General features: G+C 55.6%; 1 protein-coding gene across 2 annotated transcripts in view; it reads left to right on the top strand.

Moving 5' to 3' along the window:
- Positions 1-5978: 5978 nt before the first annotated feature.
- The window catches only part of CDCP1 (CUB domain containing protein 1), a 37657-nt gene continuing 23855 nt past the window's right edge, over positions 5979-19780 (top strand). Inside the window, exon 1 of one of the 2 annotated variants that reach the window (XM_045857119.1) lies at positions 5979-6255. In XM_045857119.1, coding sequence (XP_045713075.1) covers positions 6174-6255 — 82 coding nt within the window. In that variant the 5' untranslated portion in view covers positions 5979-6173. The remainder of the gene's footprint in view (positions 6256-19780) is intronic. The other variant, XM_045857118.1, reaches the window with a different exon arrangement.

The following is a 19780-nucleotide window of genomic DNA, read 5'->3' as shown; positions in this document are numbered from 1 at the left end:
GCCCCTGGGGCAGAGTGCTTGGCAAAGGAGTTCAGCCCCAGGAACACGCATCCCGGCCCCAGACCCCAGCAAATGCCACCGTTTCCAGGCTCACAGAGGGGCCGCTCTGGCCAATCCGTGACGGAGCCCTGTCCTCCCTCAGGCAGCAGCTGGCACTGCAGTGAGGGGGGCCGTTCAGGCATCGAGAGAGTCTCCCTTTGAACTTGCTCAACCTCCTGGAAAGCAAGATCTCAGAGAAGCTGCCTGATTCAGGCAGATGGTCCTCCCACCCTTTGTTCAAACCAGATGGTGTCCTGGCCTGCTGGACACTGGCCAGGCCCCCAGGGCCAGGACGGCTGCCAGACATCTGACCAGGGGCACAGTGGCCTCATTCTGGAAGCCAGGGGCCGCATCCCTTTTAACTGTTTTTTTTTTAAGATTTTATTTATTTATTTTTAGAGTGGGAAGGGAGGGAGAGAGAGAGAAACATCAATGTTCAGTTGCTGGGGGCCATGGCCTGCAACCCAGGCATGTGCCCTGACTGGGAATCGAACCTGCGATGCTTTGGTTCGCAGCCCGTGCTCAATTCACTGAGCTACGCCAGCCAGGGCTTCCTTTTAACTGTTTTTAATAAAAAAATATTATTGTATTTTTTCCATTATCATGGATCCCCACTACCCCCGCCCTCACCCCTTTAAAAACGAACTGTGCATTCTTTTTCTCAGGGCCCCCAGTTTGGAGGGGCTCCCCAGGAGCAGCTGGCCGGGCTGGCAGGGAACCTGTGCACTCATTGGCTAGCACATCCACTTAGTGCCCTGGGGCTGAGCCCTGAGCATGTACCAAGCACCGGAACATCAAGATGAGTAAAGCAGAGACAGCTTCCTGCCTTGGGAGCTGACACCTTCATGCTCGAAAGAGGCCGTGAAGAAGTTTGTCTCCAGTCTCCTCTTTCCATAGCCCTCCTCTCCCAGGCTTCCACCCCCACCAACCCGATACTCACTCCTTTCAGGCCAGTTCCCCTGGCAATGGCGTTCTCAGACATCCTCCTGGGTACTTACTATGTGCTAAATGCGTTATGTGGACCATCGCATTAATCCTTCCAACACCCGACAAAGGACGCCCTCCATAGCCCCAGCCTATGATGAGGACACTGAGACACACAGTGATGAAAGGAGTGGCCCGAGCCGGTGAGTCGTGGGGCCTGTATTTGAACCCAGGACACCTGGCTGCAGAATTAGTAGTCGCTGAGCCGTTCCACCTCGCCGGCCCACCGAGGTCAAGTTCTTTTCTGCACTGAATCAGTCGGGTCTGCTGTCCCTTCCATTTTTCTCAGCACCAAAAAAGCCCCTCCTATGTTTGCCTTGGTGAGTTACGAGCGACTGGAAGTCCACATCACAGAAGCTTCCAAAGGCAAAGTTTATTTCTCTCTTGCGTACCAATCCAGGCAGGTGCTCAGGACCGACGTGTCCCTCCATGGCGCAGGCTCCTTGTCTCTGGTCCCTCGGCTGCGTGGGGCTCAGGTGCATCTGGAGAGCACAGGTACACGGAGGTGTGAGGTGTGCGTACCTCCACCCGACACGGTTCCTTTTTCAGGATCGCATCGATGAAAGTAGCGGCTTCGTTTGCACACCCCCTTAGGCAGTGCAGCTCAGAGTGGCTGAGGGCATTTTGGGATCCGGCCCCGGGGAAGTGGAACTGGGGATACATTTAACTGGGGTGCGGTGGGATGTATTCATGTAATTCACAGTCGCTTTCATGTGCGGTTAGGTCATTGCCTGCCCAGGTGTGTAGTGGTGGCTTCCAGGAATGCCCCTCCCAACTGCTGGGCTGACTCACTGGTGAGGTGACCGAGAGGCGTAAGGCCAGACGTGGTGTCACCCACACGTGGTGTCACCCACACGTGGTGTTGCATTACAAGCCTGCTGTGCAGGGCCTAACACCCGCGACAGGTGGATAGCGGGGGAGGAGGGATCAAGGTTGACGTGAGCCACGGCCCAGAAGCTAGTCTGTGGGAAATTCCTCCAATGATGAAAACCCAAAACCTAAGCAGAACATGCAGTTCTCTACAAAAGGCTAACAATGCATAAACCTTATCCAAAATGAAGGGGTTTTTTTTTTGGTCAGAAATAAATGAATAGTGCAGCTTGTAAAACTACACACGTACCATACTGTTTAGTTCTTTACATATAACAGGAACCACCCACGTAGAATTTGTAAGAACCTCTGCATCTGCAGATGAATTTCTGCATTGATCTTCAGCGTTTCTGTAAACGATGAGCATTTCTCTTGTGTGCACTCACATTTTATGCGTCTACATAAACCAAGATTGCATCTCAGCTTGTCCGATACATCTTCTCCTGAGGAAGTCCGGCGGTTGCAGGAGAAAGAGCACCTGCGTGGATGAGGCAACGCGACCCGGAGAAATGGACGCTACAGAGCTGCGCTGGCGAGCTGACTGTAAAGAGACTGTTAGTTCTCCTGGACTTTGTGACCATCTTCACCTTTTTCAGATTTGTCGTTTGTTGTGATTTCCTTTCTCATTCTAAATAAATAATCATTTTCCACACCTGGTTTTCTATTTGTAACTGCATTCTCTTTCCTGGGTGATTAAGTTCAGCCCCGTGGACCTGCATCTACTCCTGTTTCACGCATCAATGTTTCTTGTTTCTTGTTTTCCTGGAACACCCGCCTCCCCCCCCCCCCCATATTTCCCTGAGAGAAGGTGTGTGAGAGTTTGTTGTTTGAGGTGTTGGGTTTCTTTTGTTTGTTTGTTTTAGATCTTGGGTGTCTAAAGGTGCCCCCTGACTTTTTAACTCTTTCACTTAATTGGTAGATTGGCTGGGTATAAAATTTTAAGTCAGAAGTTATTTTTGTTCAGAATTTTTAAAAAGGATTTTATTTATTTATTTTTGGAGAGGCGGGAGAGGAGAAGGGATGGAGAAAGAGATGGAGAGAAACATCAACGTGTGTGTGAGAGAGAGAGACGTTGACTGGTTGCCTCTCAAACGCGCCCCAACTGAGGACCGAACCCACAACCCAGGCATGTGCTCTGACTGGGAATCGAACCAGCAGCCCTTCACTTTGCAGGATGACGCCCAACCAACTGAGCCCCACCAGACGGGGCCAAGTTCGCCTCAGTTTTAACCTTCCTAGAAAACAGCACTCCCGATTTCCTCTGGGGTGGAGGAGGACGGTTGCCCACCGGGAGGCGTGAAGGACAATCTCCAGGGATCTTACCACTGAGTTTCTAAAACAGCTTCTCCCCAGCTTCCTTGGTTTAGCCCCTCCTGTCCCAGAACACCCTGTGCTACCAGTTGCTGAGCTGTCTTGCTATTAAAGAATTCCACTGTATACATCATGCTGTTTCTCAGTGTCCCCCATTTCTGGCTTAGGGTTCCGCTGTGTCCACGCTCCTAAGGCTGTTGCCGTTTGTCCATCTGCTTTCCAGCTTCCTGGAGGATTTCGCTGCTGTCTTCTCTCTGTTCTCCCCATATCTGTGGGCTCATGCCTTAAAAAAAAAAATCTCTGTTTTGTAGCTCTGTAGGGCTCCCGGAGGGGTCAATACTAGCTGGGACTGTCCGTTTCAAAACTTACCCTTCAATCTGTCATTTTGCTTTAGCAACAGACTATACCTGCCTGGATTTTTTTTCCAGTTCAGAAATAATCTTCAAATGGACTCCTTCCATTGAGCCGTATTTGTAAAGACAAAATACTCCCACACCTTAGCAATCGTTGCTCACACTCCTTCCCACGAACCAAGATGTTACCTGAAGGTATCCTGACTTCGACCATGCAGCTGGGTTGTCGTGCGAAGGATGCTCAGATGCCTCCCGCCTTTTATTTCTTTGGCTTGCAATTTATTTAACCACTCTCTATTGCACCACATTGAGGGCTTTTTAAACATTATTAGACAAGCTGTGATGGGCATACAAAGATAGTTCAGTGGCCACTATTTGAATATTTCTTTTTTTCTAACATAGTTTATTTTTTAAAAGATTTTATTTATTTATTTTTAGAGGAAGGGGAAGGGAAGGGGAAAGAGAGGGAGAGAAACATCAATGTGTGGTTGCCTCTCACATGACCTTTACTAAGGACCTGGTCCCCAATCCAGGCACGTGCCCTGACTGGGAATCAACACGGTGACCCTTTGGTTCACAGGCCCGCACTCAATCCACTGAGCTACACCAGCTGGGGCTGAATATTTTATAACGTGTGGAATTACCGAGATGCCTCCCTGCTTTTTCATCTCTTTCTCTTTGGCCCCGCTGTTTGAGACCATCTTCACATCTGAGAGTTATTGGCTCTTGTGTTATTTACGGGAAGTTAGTTTCACTGTCTCGGGGAGGCCAGTTAAGCAAACTGTGGAGAAATGAAATAACTCGTTCCTTGAGGTTAGACTTGTTAAGCAATATTCCCAATATTTTCAACTCAACATACTGCCACTCATCATTATTATTGTTGTTGTTATTATTGGGAAAGCATGGTGTCCTGGATGCTAGGGAAAGAGGCTGGGGCATAGTTCCTGCTTAGAATGAGAAAAACAGACAATCTTTGCTTTTACTCCCCTGGTCTGCATCACCATTTTAAAAGAAAGTTAGATTTCTTTTTCTTGATAAATTTGCCCTCAATTCCAGGGTCGGGGGGGAGAACCAAGAGCCTCCCTCCTTTTCTCACCCTTCCCCTTCTCTCTAGGACTGGTCTCCTCATCCGTCTGCCTGATGGGGACCGCGGACCAGAAGAGACACGCGGAGGGCCCCTCCTGCTCACAGCCCAGGCCCGGAGCCTGGGTCGGGTCATGTCCCCGGTGTGGACATCTCCGCCTCCGTCTGGACTGTGTGCTCCCTGAGCACAGAGTTTGCTAAATTCTCCCATGGGAGACACAGAGCAGGAAGGGGGAGATGCCCCTAAGACATGATGTCTCACCCCGTTCACAGTGAGAATTGGAGCAGCCTGACAAGGTTCTGTTTCCAGAAGAAAGAAACCGGCGCTGGGGCTGGACTGTGGACGGATGCTCTGCACCAGCTCCCGGTCCCGGCCCAGCCCTCCCAGGTGGTTCCGCCTGCCCTGGGCACCGGTGGGCAGGCCCTAGGGGGGCTATGGAGGCATTTTGGCCAAACCCTGGTTTGCCAGCTCAGAGTCCGTAAACCATCCACCGCCTCTCCCAGTGGCCCTGTAACCCTGAACTTGGTGTGTGGCCCACAGAATAGAAGGAGAACCCAGAGGCCGAAGGCACACGGGCCGCTGGGAGGAGGGAAAGGAGCCAGCACCCTTAATTTTTACAACCCAGCAACTGGCCTGCCTGCTGCCCACGCGGACCGCAGGGACTACCCGGCTCACAACCGATAAGAGGGGCCCCGTGGACCTGTTAAGTTTTCTTCTCTCAGCGGTTTCCAGCCTCAGGCATTCATTCACGAAGTCACTCAATCTTCTTCGAAAAATTGAACAAAGCACCTTCGTTTGCGGAAAGCCCATCCAGCGCCGCCAGCTCCTGCCCCTAAATTACTCACTGGCCGAGAGAGGCCGGGGAGGTTGCGACACTCGCAGCGGGTCTGATTCATCTGCGATGCGGGGGGGGGGGGGTCTCGGGGAGCGTTAGGAATGCTCCCGGTGAAGTCCCGGGGAGTGGGCGGCAGGCTCGCAGCGGTGGCGCCGGCTTTGGAGGCCAGTGCGCTCCTCCGTCAAGTCAGGTGGCCGAGGGCAGAGCGCGGAGGAGGAAGCCAGGGCCTGGGGGATCCGCACACATCCCGGTGCAAAGTGGGGAGCGCAGTGGCCTCCTTCTTCTGGACAGCGAAGGGAAAAGGCAGGCTGGCTTCCGCCAAGGGCGACCACCACGGCTTTAGACCAAACGGGAAAAACAAGTGAACAAACACCACCACCAACAAACGGGTCCCTCTCAACCTTGAGTGAGGACTAGACCCCGAAGGTGGAGACAAGTCCCAGCACCCTGGGCTCGGAAGAGGCGGGTGCTGACGCAGGAAGGGGAGGAGGGGAGAGGAGCAGGGACAGGTCCCGCCAGCCAGAGCTCCTGCGGCGCAGGGCGGGACCCCGGCCGGCCCGGCCCGCCCGCCCGCGCGCAGGTGAGAGAGCCCGGGCGGGGCGGAGCGCAGGCGGTGCCAGGCTCCCGTGCCCGAGGCCGCCGCTCCGGACCACGGGCCACTGTCGCTTTCCCCGCCGAGGCCGAGGAGCCCGGAGCCATGGCCGGCCTGAACTGCGGGGTCACACTCCCACTGCTGGGGGTCCTGCTGCTGGGAGCCGTGCGCCTGACGCGCGGAGCGGGTGAGTGAGGCGCTGCGAGTGCGCGCGGCGCGGAGGGGCGAAAGTGGCCGGTGAGCGGACGAACGTGGGTCGGGGGTGGAGAACACAGGGTTGGGGCAAGGGGAAGAGCAGTCTCCCGGTGCGGGGACAGCGCGGGGTCCCCCGCACCGCCCGATTCCCGGGCGCGCTGCGTCGGGCGCGGTGGCTGTGCCCTCCTGGATTTTGAGCGACCTCGCCCTGGGCGGAGGCCGCGGCACGTGGGAGTGTCCTCGAACCCGGAGCCCAACAGTTTGGGGCATAAGCCCGGCGCCAATCGGGAAAGGAAAGAAGAGCGCCTGGAAGCCGAGCCCGGCACCTGCCCCGGTGGCGCGCCGCGCGCGCGCGGGGGCGCTTTACCTGGATTACTGGCGGCGCTGGGGAGACAGCGCGTGGGGAGGGGACTTTCTTTTTGGCCCCCAACTTTTCGCCCGGACCAGGGAGAGGTGCAAGGAAATAGGCTTTGGTGTGGGGATAACCCAGGGGTTCATCTTTCCCCCTCTCCGTGCGCTCCATTCTCGCTCCCCTGAAGTTCAGGAACATTAACAGAAAGTGACAGCGCCAGGTGGAAGGCCGCGGAGGCTCCGGGTTCCCCGGCCCCCGCCTGGTGTAGTGGACCTTGACCGCTGAAGGGGCCTGCGGAGCCCGGCGTCCCGACGTCTCTGAATTAACAGCTGTTCCGGTTGGGGGTGGGACCGCCACACCCCAGCCGTTCGTGCGCTAGGACTGTGGAGACAGTAAATCACCTGGTTTCTTGTGAAGAACTCGGTGTGAGGCCTTTCCGGAGACTGGCGCAGGTTTCGGGTTTTGGAAAGCTGTCCGGGGAGCGATTCGGGTCTTCGGCTGCCCTTTCGCTGTTCCCGAGAGGGCTGTTTGTATGCGGCAGGTGGGTCCATTAGGGTAAATCATACACTGAGGGATAGCACTGAGCCCAGGAGGTGAACCTGGGCGCCTGGGTAACTGCCGTCATTATAGATCCAAGATAGGAAAGCTTCCCGGTTCCTTCCAGAACATTGAGAGACGTCATTTAAAACACGGTGGTCGTAGCTACTGTAATTTAAGACTGAGTTTTCAAGATTTCCGTTGAAGGGAAAGAATTTAAGAATAAAGTCTGTGCTCTGGCTGGGGTGGCTCGGTTGACTGGAGCGCTGTTCCCGTCGCCCCGGGGTTTCGGGTTCCACTGGGGGTCAAGCACACACAGGAATCAGCCGGTGAGTGCCTGAAGAGGCAGAACAGCAAATCTAGGTTTCTCTCTACCTCTCTTTCCTTGTCTCCCTCGCTCTCTCTCTCAAATCAATAAATAAAAACATTTAAAATAAGAATAAAGAGTAATTTAAATGTATGAATGTCTCCTTAATGTACCATATTTTACCGTGTGTAATGCTCACCCATGTTTCAGCGTTGATTCCCCTGTATCCTGTGCATCCTTATTTTCCCCTCAAACATTTAGGCAAGAAGTGCGCATAATACATGGCAAAATACGGTACTGATTACAAAGCAAAAAAAAAAAAAAAAGAAGAATAAAGAGTAATTTACCAAGTGAGAATGTGAGTGATTGCGTGTGTGAGAAAAATGTACACTTAAACTGTACTTGAACAATGGTTAAAATGAAAAAAAAAACAGATTAAAAAAAATGTACGCCCACCACACCTGGGAGCTGTATTGAAGCTCAGGGAATTGTTTGGAATGTTCCTGGTGGTCCGTGATGACAGTTGAGAACTTCTGCATGGTGTTAATCAAGGCGTTACTCACGACGGAACAATTGCAGCCAGTTCTGAGCTGGCCTCTGCTTCCACCTGCCTGCCTCCCCTCTGTGGGCCTCAGGGGCTGCCCTTTGGTCTCTGCGGCTGCAGCGAGCCCCTCCCTGCAGGAAGTTCTCGGCTCGGGAACCGGGTCTCATGGTTCAGTGAGTAAGTAGGAGGAAGCCGAGGCACTTTCATTTCACGTTCTTAAATCCTTTCTGCGGTGTCGGTGTCGGGAACTGACCCCGTGAGGCCAGGTGACAGACTTCACCAAGGGCCGTGCCTTTGTGGTCGGAGGGGTCGCCTAGTACCTGTGCTTTGCCCGAAGTCTTGGGGTTGGTGTAACCCACCGGGGTCTTGGAGAGGTTGCTGGGACCGGTCCTGAAAGGAAGAGGCAAGCCAGAGAGAGTGCTGGCACTCTTCCCCTAGACTTGGCAGAGTGAAAATGAACTTGGCCTCACTGCGAAGAGCTGACGGGTAAAGGGAAGTTCGCTTCTTGGTGTGCTGTGTTTGTGTGAGTTGGTATCAGACCAGCTCCCCCGCTTGCAGGAGAGAAGGACTGGTTCCGTTGGAATTCAGTTGTTAAAGCCTTGCAAGCACCACCCGGATACCAGAGTCGGGCTCGGTGACCCCATTCTTGCCGCCATTGTTCCTGGCCGGAGATGTGAGCAGACACCAGACGGCGTGTGCCTTCGCCCTGGGCGTGTGTTCATCACTCTCACGTTCCAATGAGGAGCTGCCAGCTGGTATCGGCCAGGCGTGCCTGGCAGGACTGAGGAGCGGCCCTCCCCCCACCCCACGCATCTGCAGGGCTGTCCTGTCTGAGGTGACTGTTCCCGGCCCCACCCCGAGATCTTCCAGGGACTGTCCCGGGCATCGCTGTGAATCTGGGCGCGCTTGTTGTGGCACGCGGGCTCTTCACCCCTCCACTGCCCCCAACCGCGGGTCACTGCTGCCTTTATTCTGTCCAGTGGCAACTAATGGATGGCTTTCGGTGAGGGGAACGTGCTGAATTCCCTTCCAAATATTTACTTTCAGTTAAGTGGTCAGAACGCCCTGAGCGCTGTGTGTCAAGGAGACTGGAGACAGGCGTGGGCTCTGTAGCTCCTCATGTTTACACTGATGAGTAACCCGTTTTCCCCGACTTTTCACATCGATGAGTCTGCGTGAAGGTGCAACGCACCGTAAGCTGCTGTAACACGCAAGCCCAGATGTGTGTGGCGGCTGAGACACACACAGCTGTTTGTTCGTTTCTTGCTCACACAAGGTGGCAGGCAGGGGTGCGGCTCCAGGCAGGGGTCTGGGCTCCTTCCACTTTCTGTCTCTCCATCCTCAACAGGCGGCTTCTCTGTTCGCCAGCATCCCATTCATTTTCATTCATTCATTCATCCATTCATTCATTCATCTCTGCCTCACTCAGAGCCTGGGGTCCTCCCCGAGCAGACCGCGCCTGCACGTCTCTGCTGCTGGGCCCTTCACGTGTGTCCAGGGGGCAGTGGAGGGGGTGGGGGTGTGTTTGCGGGAACGCAGCCCCATGGCCGGCAGGTTTCAAGGGAACAACCAGAAAACGGTGGTGCACGGGCCGTGGAACAGTGAAAGAGGCCGGTGTGAAGTGTGTGTATGTGCCACGCGAGGCTGGTCCTGTTGTGTTGCTGTCTTCCCGGCGAGGTCGCGCGTGAGCTTAGGGGAAACGGCTGGAAGGAGTGGGTTACACTGGATGTGCCTGGCCTCCCGGTGTGAGGACAGTGGTCGGGAGTGCTCACGACCGAGACGGGGACTCTGTATTGTCCGGCGTGTGGTCCCACGACAGCCACGCCGCTCCACGGTCCCCCGACTCCGCTGGTTTGGGTTCTCCAAACAGGAATGCGGGGTCGGTGAAGGAATACAGTCCAAAACCAGGATTTGCTTTACAGGCTTGCGTTTCACTAACTTTTATGAAATTAGAAGTGTTTTCTGCAAGTACAATAATTACTTTAAAAACAACGCACACTTACCAGTTCCCTCCCGAGTGCGGCCCAAGCCGAGGGCACTGCGGAAAGAAAGCCTGGCGGATCTGACTTGGACGGCGGGGTGGGGTGGGGGGGCTGTCCTCTCTGCTGGGGGGACTTGCCCATTGGTCATGTGACCGTGCAGCCAGAAGATGCCTCCCCTCAGGGTGAGCACCCCTAAATAACACATTTGGAAATGTCTTTAAAAAACAAACAAACTAGAACTCTACCACGGGCAGGGGCCGTGCAGCTTTCTCGAGGTTTCAGTGAAGTGCGAGCCCCGCTACCCTGGATGACAGGAGATGTGAGCATTCTGGGTGACGTGAGCCATTTCCGCAGAAAGGCAGGAGGTGCCAGTCTGCCGCCTTCGTCAGGGACAGTAAAAAGACTGTCTCCAGAAGTTCGCCAGCTCTCCACACCCAGCGGTTACGGAGCTTAGAAGTCAGGCTGTCGTCTTTGCTTTGAGGCCCGCCCACGCGCGGGGCCTTGTGCGACGTCATGCAGCCCCAGGAGCCCCGGAGAGACTGCTGCGGCGCCTGACACCGTGTGGTCCGGCAGCGAGCTGGGCTGCGATGCTGCAGGTCCAGGCACCTGCCGAGTTCCTCCAGACAGAAACCTTGTCTCCGTGGCTGAGCCCAAGGCGGGAAGGTCATGCTCTTTCAAAGGAGGATGTTTGGCTAAAGCCACCTGTGATCCGAGAACAACTCACACACCTTTGGCGAGGGGTTCCAGGACGTCACAGAGGGTGCAGCCGTAGTGAGACGCAACGCCTGAGTCTAAAGGACTCGGGGCATCTCCTGGACCCAGACAGACCCTCCGCCCTTGTGCGGTGGTGCTCCAGCTGCGGAGAGGAGGCCACGAGCCAGCAGCCTGGAGGGAGGGGTGATTAGCACTGCTGCTCCCGCTGGAGGCTCCAGCCAGCCCCGGACGGACAGACGGACGGACGGATGGATGGACATTGTCACGGGAAGACCACCACCGGCAAATCTCACTGCAGCTGGGCCTCGGAGCGTCTCCGGGGCTCAGACCCAGCCTCTGGATTCTTGCTCGCCACTGCACTTTCCCCTTCCCCAGGCCACGCATCCCAGGAGGCTCAGACCCCTGACTGCACACCGGCGGAGCGAGAAGGGCAGAGATCTCCCTGGGGTGCCAGTTCCCTTCTGGCTTTTTGGAAGCAACCGCGTTCTGACAAGCCTCAGAGGTGGACGAGGCCCGGTTCAGATCCTGACCTCAGCACTTACTGACGAGTCACGTGGGCAAAGGACCTCGCCGCCCCCAGACTCGATGTCCTTAGTTACCAAACTGGGGTGCCAGCTCCTGGTGGGGGCTGGAGGTCTGAAAAGAGTAAGATGTGCAAATCGCTCCGCCCGGCAACTGGCCTCGGACAGGTTCCTCGGTTAGTGGGACTTGGGACTACTTTGCGTATTTGAGTCATTCCCACAGCAGACACCTGGACCAGTCCGCCAGGGCGGAGCCTGTGTGACCGGGCCACTCTGGGGAGCGTTGTTTTTGGGTCTCTGCCGCTCTCCCCGGAGCCCTAGTGACTGTCCCACTGCAGGTGATGTCGGGCACTTCTGAGGACTTCTCGGGGGAAGTTTCTAGAACTGAAACTGCTAGAGTAAAAACGGCAAGAAGTGTTCTCAGCCTAGAGCAAGCTTTTAAAAATTGTTTGCAAGTCTACACTGTGTCCCTGAAACTCAGCTAATTTTGTATGTCAACTGTAATCGGAAAATAAAAAAAAAATCATACATTGTTTTGAACGAGCTTCTACACACACACACTTCCTGCTACGGAGGACCCGACCGGACCAGTTTTGTAGGACGTACGTGTGAGAACTGCGTAAAAACGCCCCAGGGGGCTTCTGGGGAGTACAGCTGGGTTCGGAGCCCGTGTCCGCAGGGCGGGGCTGGCGTGGGCCAGGCCGTGCAGCCGGAGCTGGGTCTTCTGCGGAGCCTGGCAGGGCGCCGGCCTTTAATCCTCGGGGAGAGGTGGAGAAAGATGGCCAGGAAGTGGCTGACAGTCTTATCAGGCACTTGGGCCCCGGGCTCGCCCTGTCAGGCGAAAGTCCTCAGCGCGTCAGCAGACAGAAGGCATTTTTCAAATGCAGATGGTGCTCGCATCATCTTGCAGAAGCCCACCACAACCCAACCGACCCTGGAAGTGACATCTCCCAGCCTCCTTGGTCACCGCTGCCTTTGGGAGTACAGTCCAAGTTCCAGGCACTGTCCTGGGGCTCAGGATTGGGGCGGGTAGAGGCATGTCCCATTGGCACCTTGAAACTCCAGATAAGCTTCTTCTGCTCCTTGCCCTGGAAGCCGGAGAGTGGCAGCAGCCCAATGTTGTTAGAAGTCTGGGTGGATAAAGGACGGTGCCGCCAAACCCCGGGACGCTGCACAGCCATTTTAAAGAATGGGGTACAGCTTCTTTGTGTGCTGAGGTGGTCGATCTCAGGGACGTGGCGCCTTCCGTAAGATGCAGCATATTCCACAGTGGCCCTCCTCGTTGACATAACGCCTCCTGGGGGCTGTCCTGGTCCCCCTGGGTGAGGAAAGCGTGTGTCCCCCTGGCCCAAAGATCTCCTGGGGTGGGCAGCCTTCCTCTGCTGACCTGGTTTCCCCAAGGCTGCCTGGATGGCCAGAGGGATCCCTTTATTGACCAGCCCTAGGTCACTGAGAGAGCTTCATTCGGAGACTTACGTACTCTCTGCCCTGGTCAGTGTGTGGCTCAGTTGGTGGGAGCATCGTCCTGTAACGGAAAGGTTGAGGGTTCAATTCCGTGCAGGGCACATGCCTAGGTTGTGGGTTCTGTCCCCGGACCAGGTGCTTGTGCGTGTAAATCCTGGTCCAGACACATACATCCTGGGTCCAGGGGCTGATCTCTGGTCTGGGTGCTGATCTCTGGTCTGGGTGCTGATCCCTGGGTCTGGGTTCTGATCCCCGGGTCCACGTGCTGATCCCCATTCCAGGTGCTGATCTCTGGTCCAGGTGCTGATCCCCATTCTGGGTGCTGATCCCTGGTCCAGGTGCTGATCCCCATTCTGGGTGCTGATCCCTGGTCCAGGTGCTGATCCCCATTCTGGGTTCTGATCCCCGGGTCCACGTGCTGATCCCCATTCCAGGTGCTGATCCCTGGTCTGGGTGTTGATCCCATTCCAGATGCTGATCTCCAGTCAAATGATCCCCGGTCTGGGCATGTAGGGGGAAGCAACTAGCCGATGCATCTCTCACATCGATTCAATGTTTCTCTCCTTTTCTCTCTAAATCAATGGAAAAGAAATGTCTTCAGGTGAAGATTTCACTCCAACCACTTGGTTGAGAGCCCACTGTAGTAACCGTTATGCCATAGGACCCCATTCAGGTGAGGACTTTTAAAAAAAGGGTTCTTCTCCATGCCACGTGGGTTGACACCCCTTTAAGATTGCTGGCAATAATGATACCAAGAAAAGGTCCTAATCCCTAGTCCCCAAAACAGGAGGTTTGTGCAGAAGGACGCACTCCCAGTTGGCCGCCGTGGCTCCGGGCAGTGAAGTAGCGAGTAGACCCAGGCCCCCACCCCTCCCAAAAGACCAGTTTCACCAGTCTCTCAGCTGCCACGGGTGAAGGCGGAGGTCCCCGATGGCCACCGCCTCTCACGCCCCAGCTGCAGTGGGCAGAGGCTGCAGTCTGCCCGTCCAGTGGCCCCAAGGATGGAGCACGGGCCGGGTCAGCCAATGGCCCTGCTCCGGACCAGGCAAAGGCAGTGTGACGATGGCTGCCAGCGTGCCAGGAGTAAAGGTAGTGAAGGAGGCGGTGAAGACGTCCATGAGGGTGACCATATGCCACCCCTGGCTGCCCAGGACCTGTCATTCCTGAGGTCAAAACAAGTGTCTTTGACATCTGCCCCTCCCTAGCCTGTGGCCTTGAGGGTGGAGATCTTGGCATAGCATCGGGTGTGTGGGCTTGGGGGTCAGGCAGTCCTGGGTGTGAAGCTCCGCTGTGTGTCTTTCCAGCCGTGAGTGTGAACAGTTTTCCTGAAGAAAATAAACATATAGAAAGTACCCAGCACGTGGCAGATGCTGAGCCAGTGGGGGCGGGCCAGTTGTTGCCATTGTTCCTAGATGTTAGCCACCTCCCCGCAACCCTGAGCCTCAGCCAGCCCCTCTGCCCCCGGACGCTTCCGTACTCTGGGTTTGAGGCCAGGCTCCCACGGAATCTTGCCTGTTTCCTGCTCGTCACCTGAGCTGCCCGCAGGTCTAGGTGAGGTGACCAGCCATGAGCCCTTTCGGCCACAGCGTCTCCTTCTCCTGGACCCACTTCTCCACCTCCCACCCCGCCACCTTCCAGCGTCTGGACACTGGAGCTGTATAGTAAATACAGTGTCCTTAGCCCTCCTCATTGGCGTGCCCTGCTATAAGGCCGCCCACTCGGCATGACCCCGCCCACAGGGGTGACTCAGCTCCGAAGGGGGGCAGGGGTGCTACACAGTACCTCACACTTCCCCTTGGGCAGTTTTGCAGGCCCTGCCTGGGGTCCCATCTGGCTCCAAGTTCTAGATTATGTTTCTATTGCTACATACCGAGTTGTCAACAGACTTAGTGACTTAAAACAACACCCATTAAACTAGGTCATAGTTCTGTAGGTCCAAAGTCAGGGATGGGCTCTCTGCTCAGTCTTATCTGGAGCTGGAGTCCTTTTCTAAGCTCGCATGGCTACAGCAGAATGTAGCTCCTCGTGGCTGCAAGTCCGAGGTCCCCTTTCCCTACGGCCGAGAGCCAGGGCTGCTGCCAGCAGTTAGAGGCCGCTCACGTTCCCGGCCCTGTGGCCTTTTCCACCTTCAAAACCGGCTTCCGAGAACCCTCCTCACGTTGAATCTCTTTCTCCAGGAAAAGCCCTGTCTCTTAAGGGCTCAACTGGCCCAGCCCTTCAGGATAAAGCCACCTGGGCCACACAGGTGGCTCCATCTCGTTCACCGTCCCTCCCACACTCAAGGGGACGACCATACACCAGGGCACGGGCCGTCGGAGTTCAGAGACCCGGCCGTGGCTTTGTCCTGCCTGCGGGGGTAGTGGTGACAGGGGCCCTCACAGTCCCATTCTCTGCACTTGACACCTGTGGTCTCATCTCAGGACTTGTTGAAGCCCCGCACGGTTCATCCGTTTGGCCAGATTCTACAGTGGAGACACCTGCGGTGTACAAAGGCCAGGCGGCTTGTCCTAGTGGCCCGGCAAGTGACCTAAGTGCCTGTGCTTGTGACTTGGGGGGTGCCACCACCTGGGGCTTAGTGATGCAGGCCAGGGCTCCGGTGGCCCCGGAACAGGTGTCTGTCTTAACGGAGCCTTCTCTCCTGCTCCCCCTCCCCGCTCCCTCGTGGAGGGTTTTCAGAGCTGCAGCTGAACTCGAATCCAGGCTGGGGGTTTTAATAACGAACGTTTTCCCGCCGCCTCCTGACCTTCCACTCTCCCACTGTGCTTTGAGGGACGGTGAATAATCAGGAAGAAATGGGCCCGTGTCAGCTTCTGGAAAGGCCCGTTTTAAACTAAACTTGTATTTAGTTTAGCCAGCTCACGGCTGATGTTCAGACAAGTAAGAGAGTTTTCTTTTCTATCACTCCTAATCGCCAAGGAATGCAGTCCTGTTGGGGCGATTCTCCGGGTGGCTGTGCGCGCCTGCCCCCAAGCCGGAATCCATCGTCAGCCTGGAAGTCAATGTCCCTGAGCAGTAGCGGCCGGGGGCGTGGCCATCGGACCACATTTCCACTTTGCAGAGACATGCTCCTGCTTATTTCTCATTGCCTTTTGCCGTCTTTTGAGTTTTCTAGTTATTGCCATCACTTTTGGTTTAAAGAAAAATTCCTGCCTCTCTCGCAAAGGGATGATTTTGTGTAGGTATGACTTTGAGTCTCTGTGTGCTTTAGCTTAATTTCTGGTTGTTATTCAAATGCACAATTAGCAATTAATTCTCAGGTTTGAAAGCGAAGCGCTCCTACATTCTGCTGTGTGAAATGATCAAGACACAAAAGGGCGGACACGGAAGGATCCCATTTATGTGAGGTTCCGAGGAGTCAGAAAGCAGAACAGTGGTGGCCAGGGATGGGGGTGGGGGGTGCAGGGGGCACAAGGAATGGGGAACTGGTGTTCCGTGGGGACCGAGCTTCCGTTTGGGGGAGTGAGAAAGTTCTGGAGAGGGATGGTGGTGCAGGTTGCACAACGTTGTGAATGTACTTGATGAACCGCATGCTAAAAAATGGTGACCCTGGTACAGGTTGTGTTTTATATACTTTATCACAGTAAAAGAAAAAAAGGAAAAAATGTCTGCAGGGCTTATGCACGAGTAGTAGAAAGATGGGTGCTCTTTTTCCATTTTTAATTTATTTTTTTTTACCTTCCCTTCCCCACCTCCTTACACACGAAAGGGAAGCATGCCCTTCCCTTTTGGGGTTTCGGGGCTTGCTCTGCAAACGTGCGAGTGCAGCAGACTGGACCCCTGACCCCAGAGGAGGGCTGGACACAGCCAGGGCCCGTTCTTGCCCACGGCCCCCAGGGAGGTCACGCCCACTCAGGGTTCAGACCACAGCTAAGCTCCGTTTATTGAATCAGAAGCCAACAGGCTTCTGTCCTCCCTCTTCAGAGCTGGGCAAACAACAGGTTGGTGTAGCAAGAAGTGTGAGGCTTTGCCACAACCTCGTTCCCTAAGGGCAGAGACTTCGAATCCTTTGTCAGGAGACCCCGGGACTGTGGAGGGCTCGGCGCCTGCCCTTAAGGCCCGGAGGGTTGAGCGTCTCACCAGGTAGTTAGCAACAGTCTTCCTGAGTTTTAAAATGTGTTTTATTGAGGCACACAGTAAGTACACAGATCTAAAGTGTACCACGCGATAAATGTCACAAATACACTTGTGCATCTCGTTGCAGCGCCCCTGAAGTTTTCCTCTTACCCCTTCTGCGTTAACACCCGCGTCCACAGGGTCACTGACACCAGTTTAGAGGGGTTTTATCTCCTTGATCTTGACGTAATGGAATCATACAACATGTAGTTTTTTCCTTTTCATCATTGTCCCTGCTTTTTATCAGAAGTCCTTGAACAACTAATCTCTGCTGGCGAGAGGAGGCCATCAAACCGAAGTGCCCTAGGGCTGCACTAAAGACGTGGGAAATTCTGTAACCACGTTTAGCAGGAGGGGGAGGGGGGCCATGGCCCACTGCTCTGGGCACAACCCTGGGCGCCCATTCTGACGGGATTTCTATCCCGCCCGCGATTCCTCCCCGTCAGTCCCGTGTCCTCCAGGACACTCACGGTCCTCGTGACTCGCACTCCCAGCTCTGGAAAAAGGAATCTTCCTAAGGCTTCCTAAAATGTCCACGTGATTTAAGTGGGCCCCGTGGCATTGTAGCATATCATCGTGAATTATTTACAGGGGCCATAAACTGACTTACGTTTTCCCCGCCTTCCCGGTCTGTCCTTACGCAGCTTTCCCTACCGCTCTGGGCCTCTCGGAAACCATCCCTCCCACCAGCGCGGTTGGGTGTTGAGCCCGAGTGTTGGGTTGGCCGCTGTCCCAAAGGGACCTACCCACATATTAACACGTTATGCAGGTGAGGGTGTCCTTCTGCTGCAGACCGTGGCCCAGCAGGGCCCCCCGCCCAGCTGTGGGTCTCTGACACGGCGCGTGTCTGTGGTCATAGCAGGGAAGACACCCCGGGAGGGTTTGGGTGGCTCCTAGCAAACCTGTCACCGCTTCAGAAAAGCAGCTCTCAGCCCAGGCCCGGCGGACAGCGATCGCCAGTCCACCCCCTGTGCAGGGCCATTGGTTACTTTAGGAAGTAAAGAGCTTGCATCGTTGCCTATAAATTTCCTTCCTGAGTAGTTTGGGGAGCAAGGGTGAGGAGTGAATGGTGCACCTAACAGCCCCCTGTCCCAAGAAGTCAGGTTGGCTAGGAGTTCCTTTGAACAGTGCAGTTTGAACTTTATTTTTTTAAAGATGTTATTTATTTATTTTTTAGAGAGGGAAGGGAGGGGGAAAGAGAGAGAGAAGGAGAGAAACATCAGTGTGCGGTTGCTGGGGGCCGTGGCCTGCAACCCAGGCATGTACCCTGACTGGGAATCGAACCTGCAACACTTTGGTTTGCAGCCCGCACTCAATCCACTGAGCTACGCCAGCCAGAGCTTTGAACTTTATTTTATATGTTCTCTCTGATCCTCTAAGAACTGTGGAAGGGATAAACTATTTTAAAGGGAACTGTGGGTCTCTCACCCCACCTGAAGGAGGAGGAAATTCTCTGAAACCTAGGTCCGATTTCGCCCACGCGTCCCCCTGGTTGTAGCCTGGAGAAGCGAGTCCCACGGGCCGGGTCTCCTGCAGGATGTCGCTCTGCCAAGACCCGGCAGGAGCCCTTTGCTCCCGAATCACAGCTGTTTTTCTTGTGCCACCAACTCAGCCACCTCCCTGCCTCCCCTGGCCCCACCCCCTGCACACCTGCAGGAATCTCCTTCTCAGGTCCCTGTACTGGGACACCGCCAAAAATAGGCACAGAAGCAGAACCACACCCTGATCATTTTAAATGCCAGGGAACTCGATGCTTCAATTCGAACTACACGTTCCGGTTATTTCGACATGAAGGATCCGTGTTAATGCGGTGTGCCCCGGGAGCGATTTCAAACAACCGTCTGTCCCTTTCGCCGTCCTGGAGGCCCCGCAGAGCGCCAGCCCGCCGCTGGGAAGTGTTTTATCCCGCCGTGACTGGCTTTGCTGGTGGGAACAAACCATTCTGCTCAGGAAGTTCCTGGCCGTGTGTGCAGCTCCTTGGGCAGGGCCAGCTCTGCTGAGTAATCGTTTATCAGGCGCTGGGCTCCCGGGTCAGACTGCCCGGGTGCAAAGGCTGCCCGGCCTCTGACTCACCACGGAGGCCTGGACCCACGGTGACTCAGCCGCTGTGAGCCTCGGTGCCCTCATCTGTGAGTGGGGGTGAACGTTAGATATTCGTATTCATATCTGTGGGGGGTGGGGATTCATAAATACTGGTCAAAGGCGTGCATGCACGAAGCACAATGGTGTCTAGATTTCAAGGGCTCCTCCCCCAAGGGACGAGAGAGGCCCGTGAGTCCCGACACAGCGACCTGAGCTGCGGTTCTCCTTCACGTGGGCGTGGGAAACGAATCGCTTCCAGGTGGGCAGGCCGGTGGGCCTCCCGCCGTCGGGAAGACCTTCGCTTCCATTCACCGGTCTGTGAATAGACCTGGCCAGTCACTGCCAGGTGGGTTCCATGAGGTGGCTGCGCCAGTTGTCCCTCCGCTGCCTGCAGGTCTCTCGGCCCCAGGTCCACGGCACGGGCAAGACTCCGAGTCTCTGGTGGTGTGACGGCCTGGCACCCCTCGCCCCTCCATTCAATGGATTGATTCTGTTGGTGGTGCCGCCAGGCCCTGGGGTCGGCCCCCAACTCCACGTGCTCCCTCTGCTTGGCTGGTTGGTTGATTTGACCGGCCTCGGCAGCTTCCACGAGTGCGGTTCCCGGGGAGTGGAGAGGGCAGGGGTGCTGAGGTGGGACCAGACTATCCCAGCTGCCTCCCGAGCTCAGGGATGGGACGTGCGGTCTCTGCTGTGAGCCCCAGAGGGGTGCGGAAGTCATGTGAGTCACTGTGTAGCGAAGAAGGGCCTTCCTGGCCAGTGACCGGGGCAGGGAGGCGTGGAAAATTTAAGGAGGCGTGGAAGATTTAAGGAGGCACCACACGGGCACAAGCCCGACAGTGAAGGCGCCTCCTTAGAGTCTGCCCCTCAGGGCCTCGCCTGGCTCACTGTCGTCCCGGTCCAG

This window comes from Phyllostomus hastatus, unplaced genomic scaffold, assembly GCF_019186645.2.
Source record: "Phyllostomus hastatus isolate PE091 unplaced genomic scaffold, TTU_PhHast_1.1 phas_scaffold_129, whole genome shotgun sequence".
Lineage (NCBI taxonomy): Eukaryota > Metazoa > Chordata > Mammalia > Chiroptera > Phyllostomidae > Phyllostomus > Phyllostomus hastatus.
The sequence above is the reverse complement of the archived record's forward strand: the minus strand, read 5'-3'. Positions and strand labels throughout refer to the sequence as shown.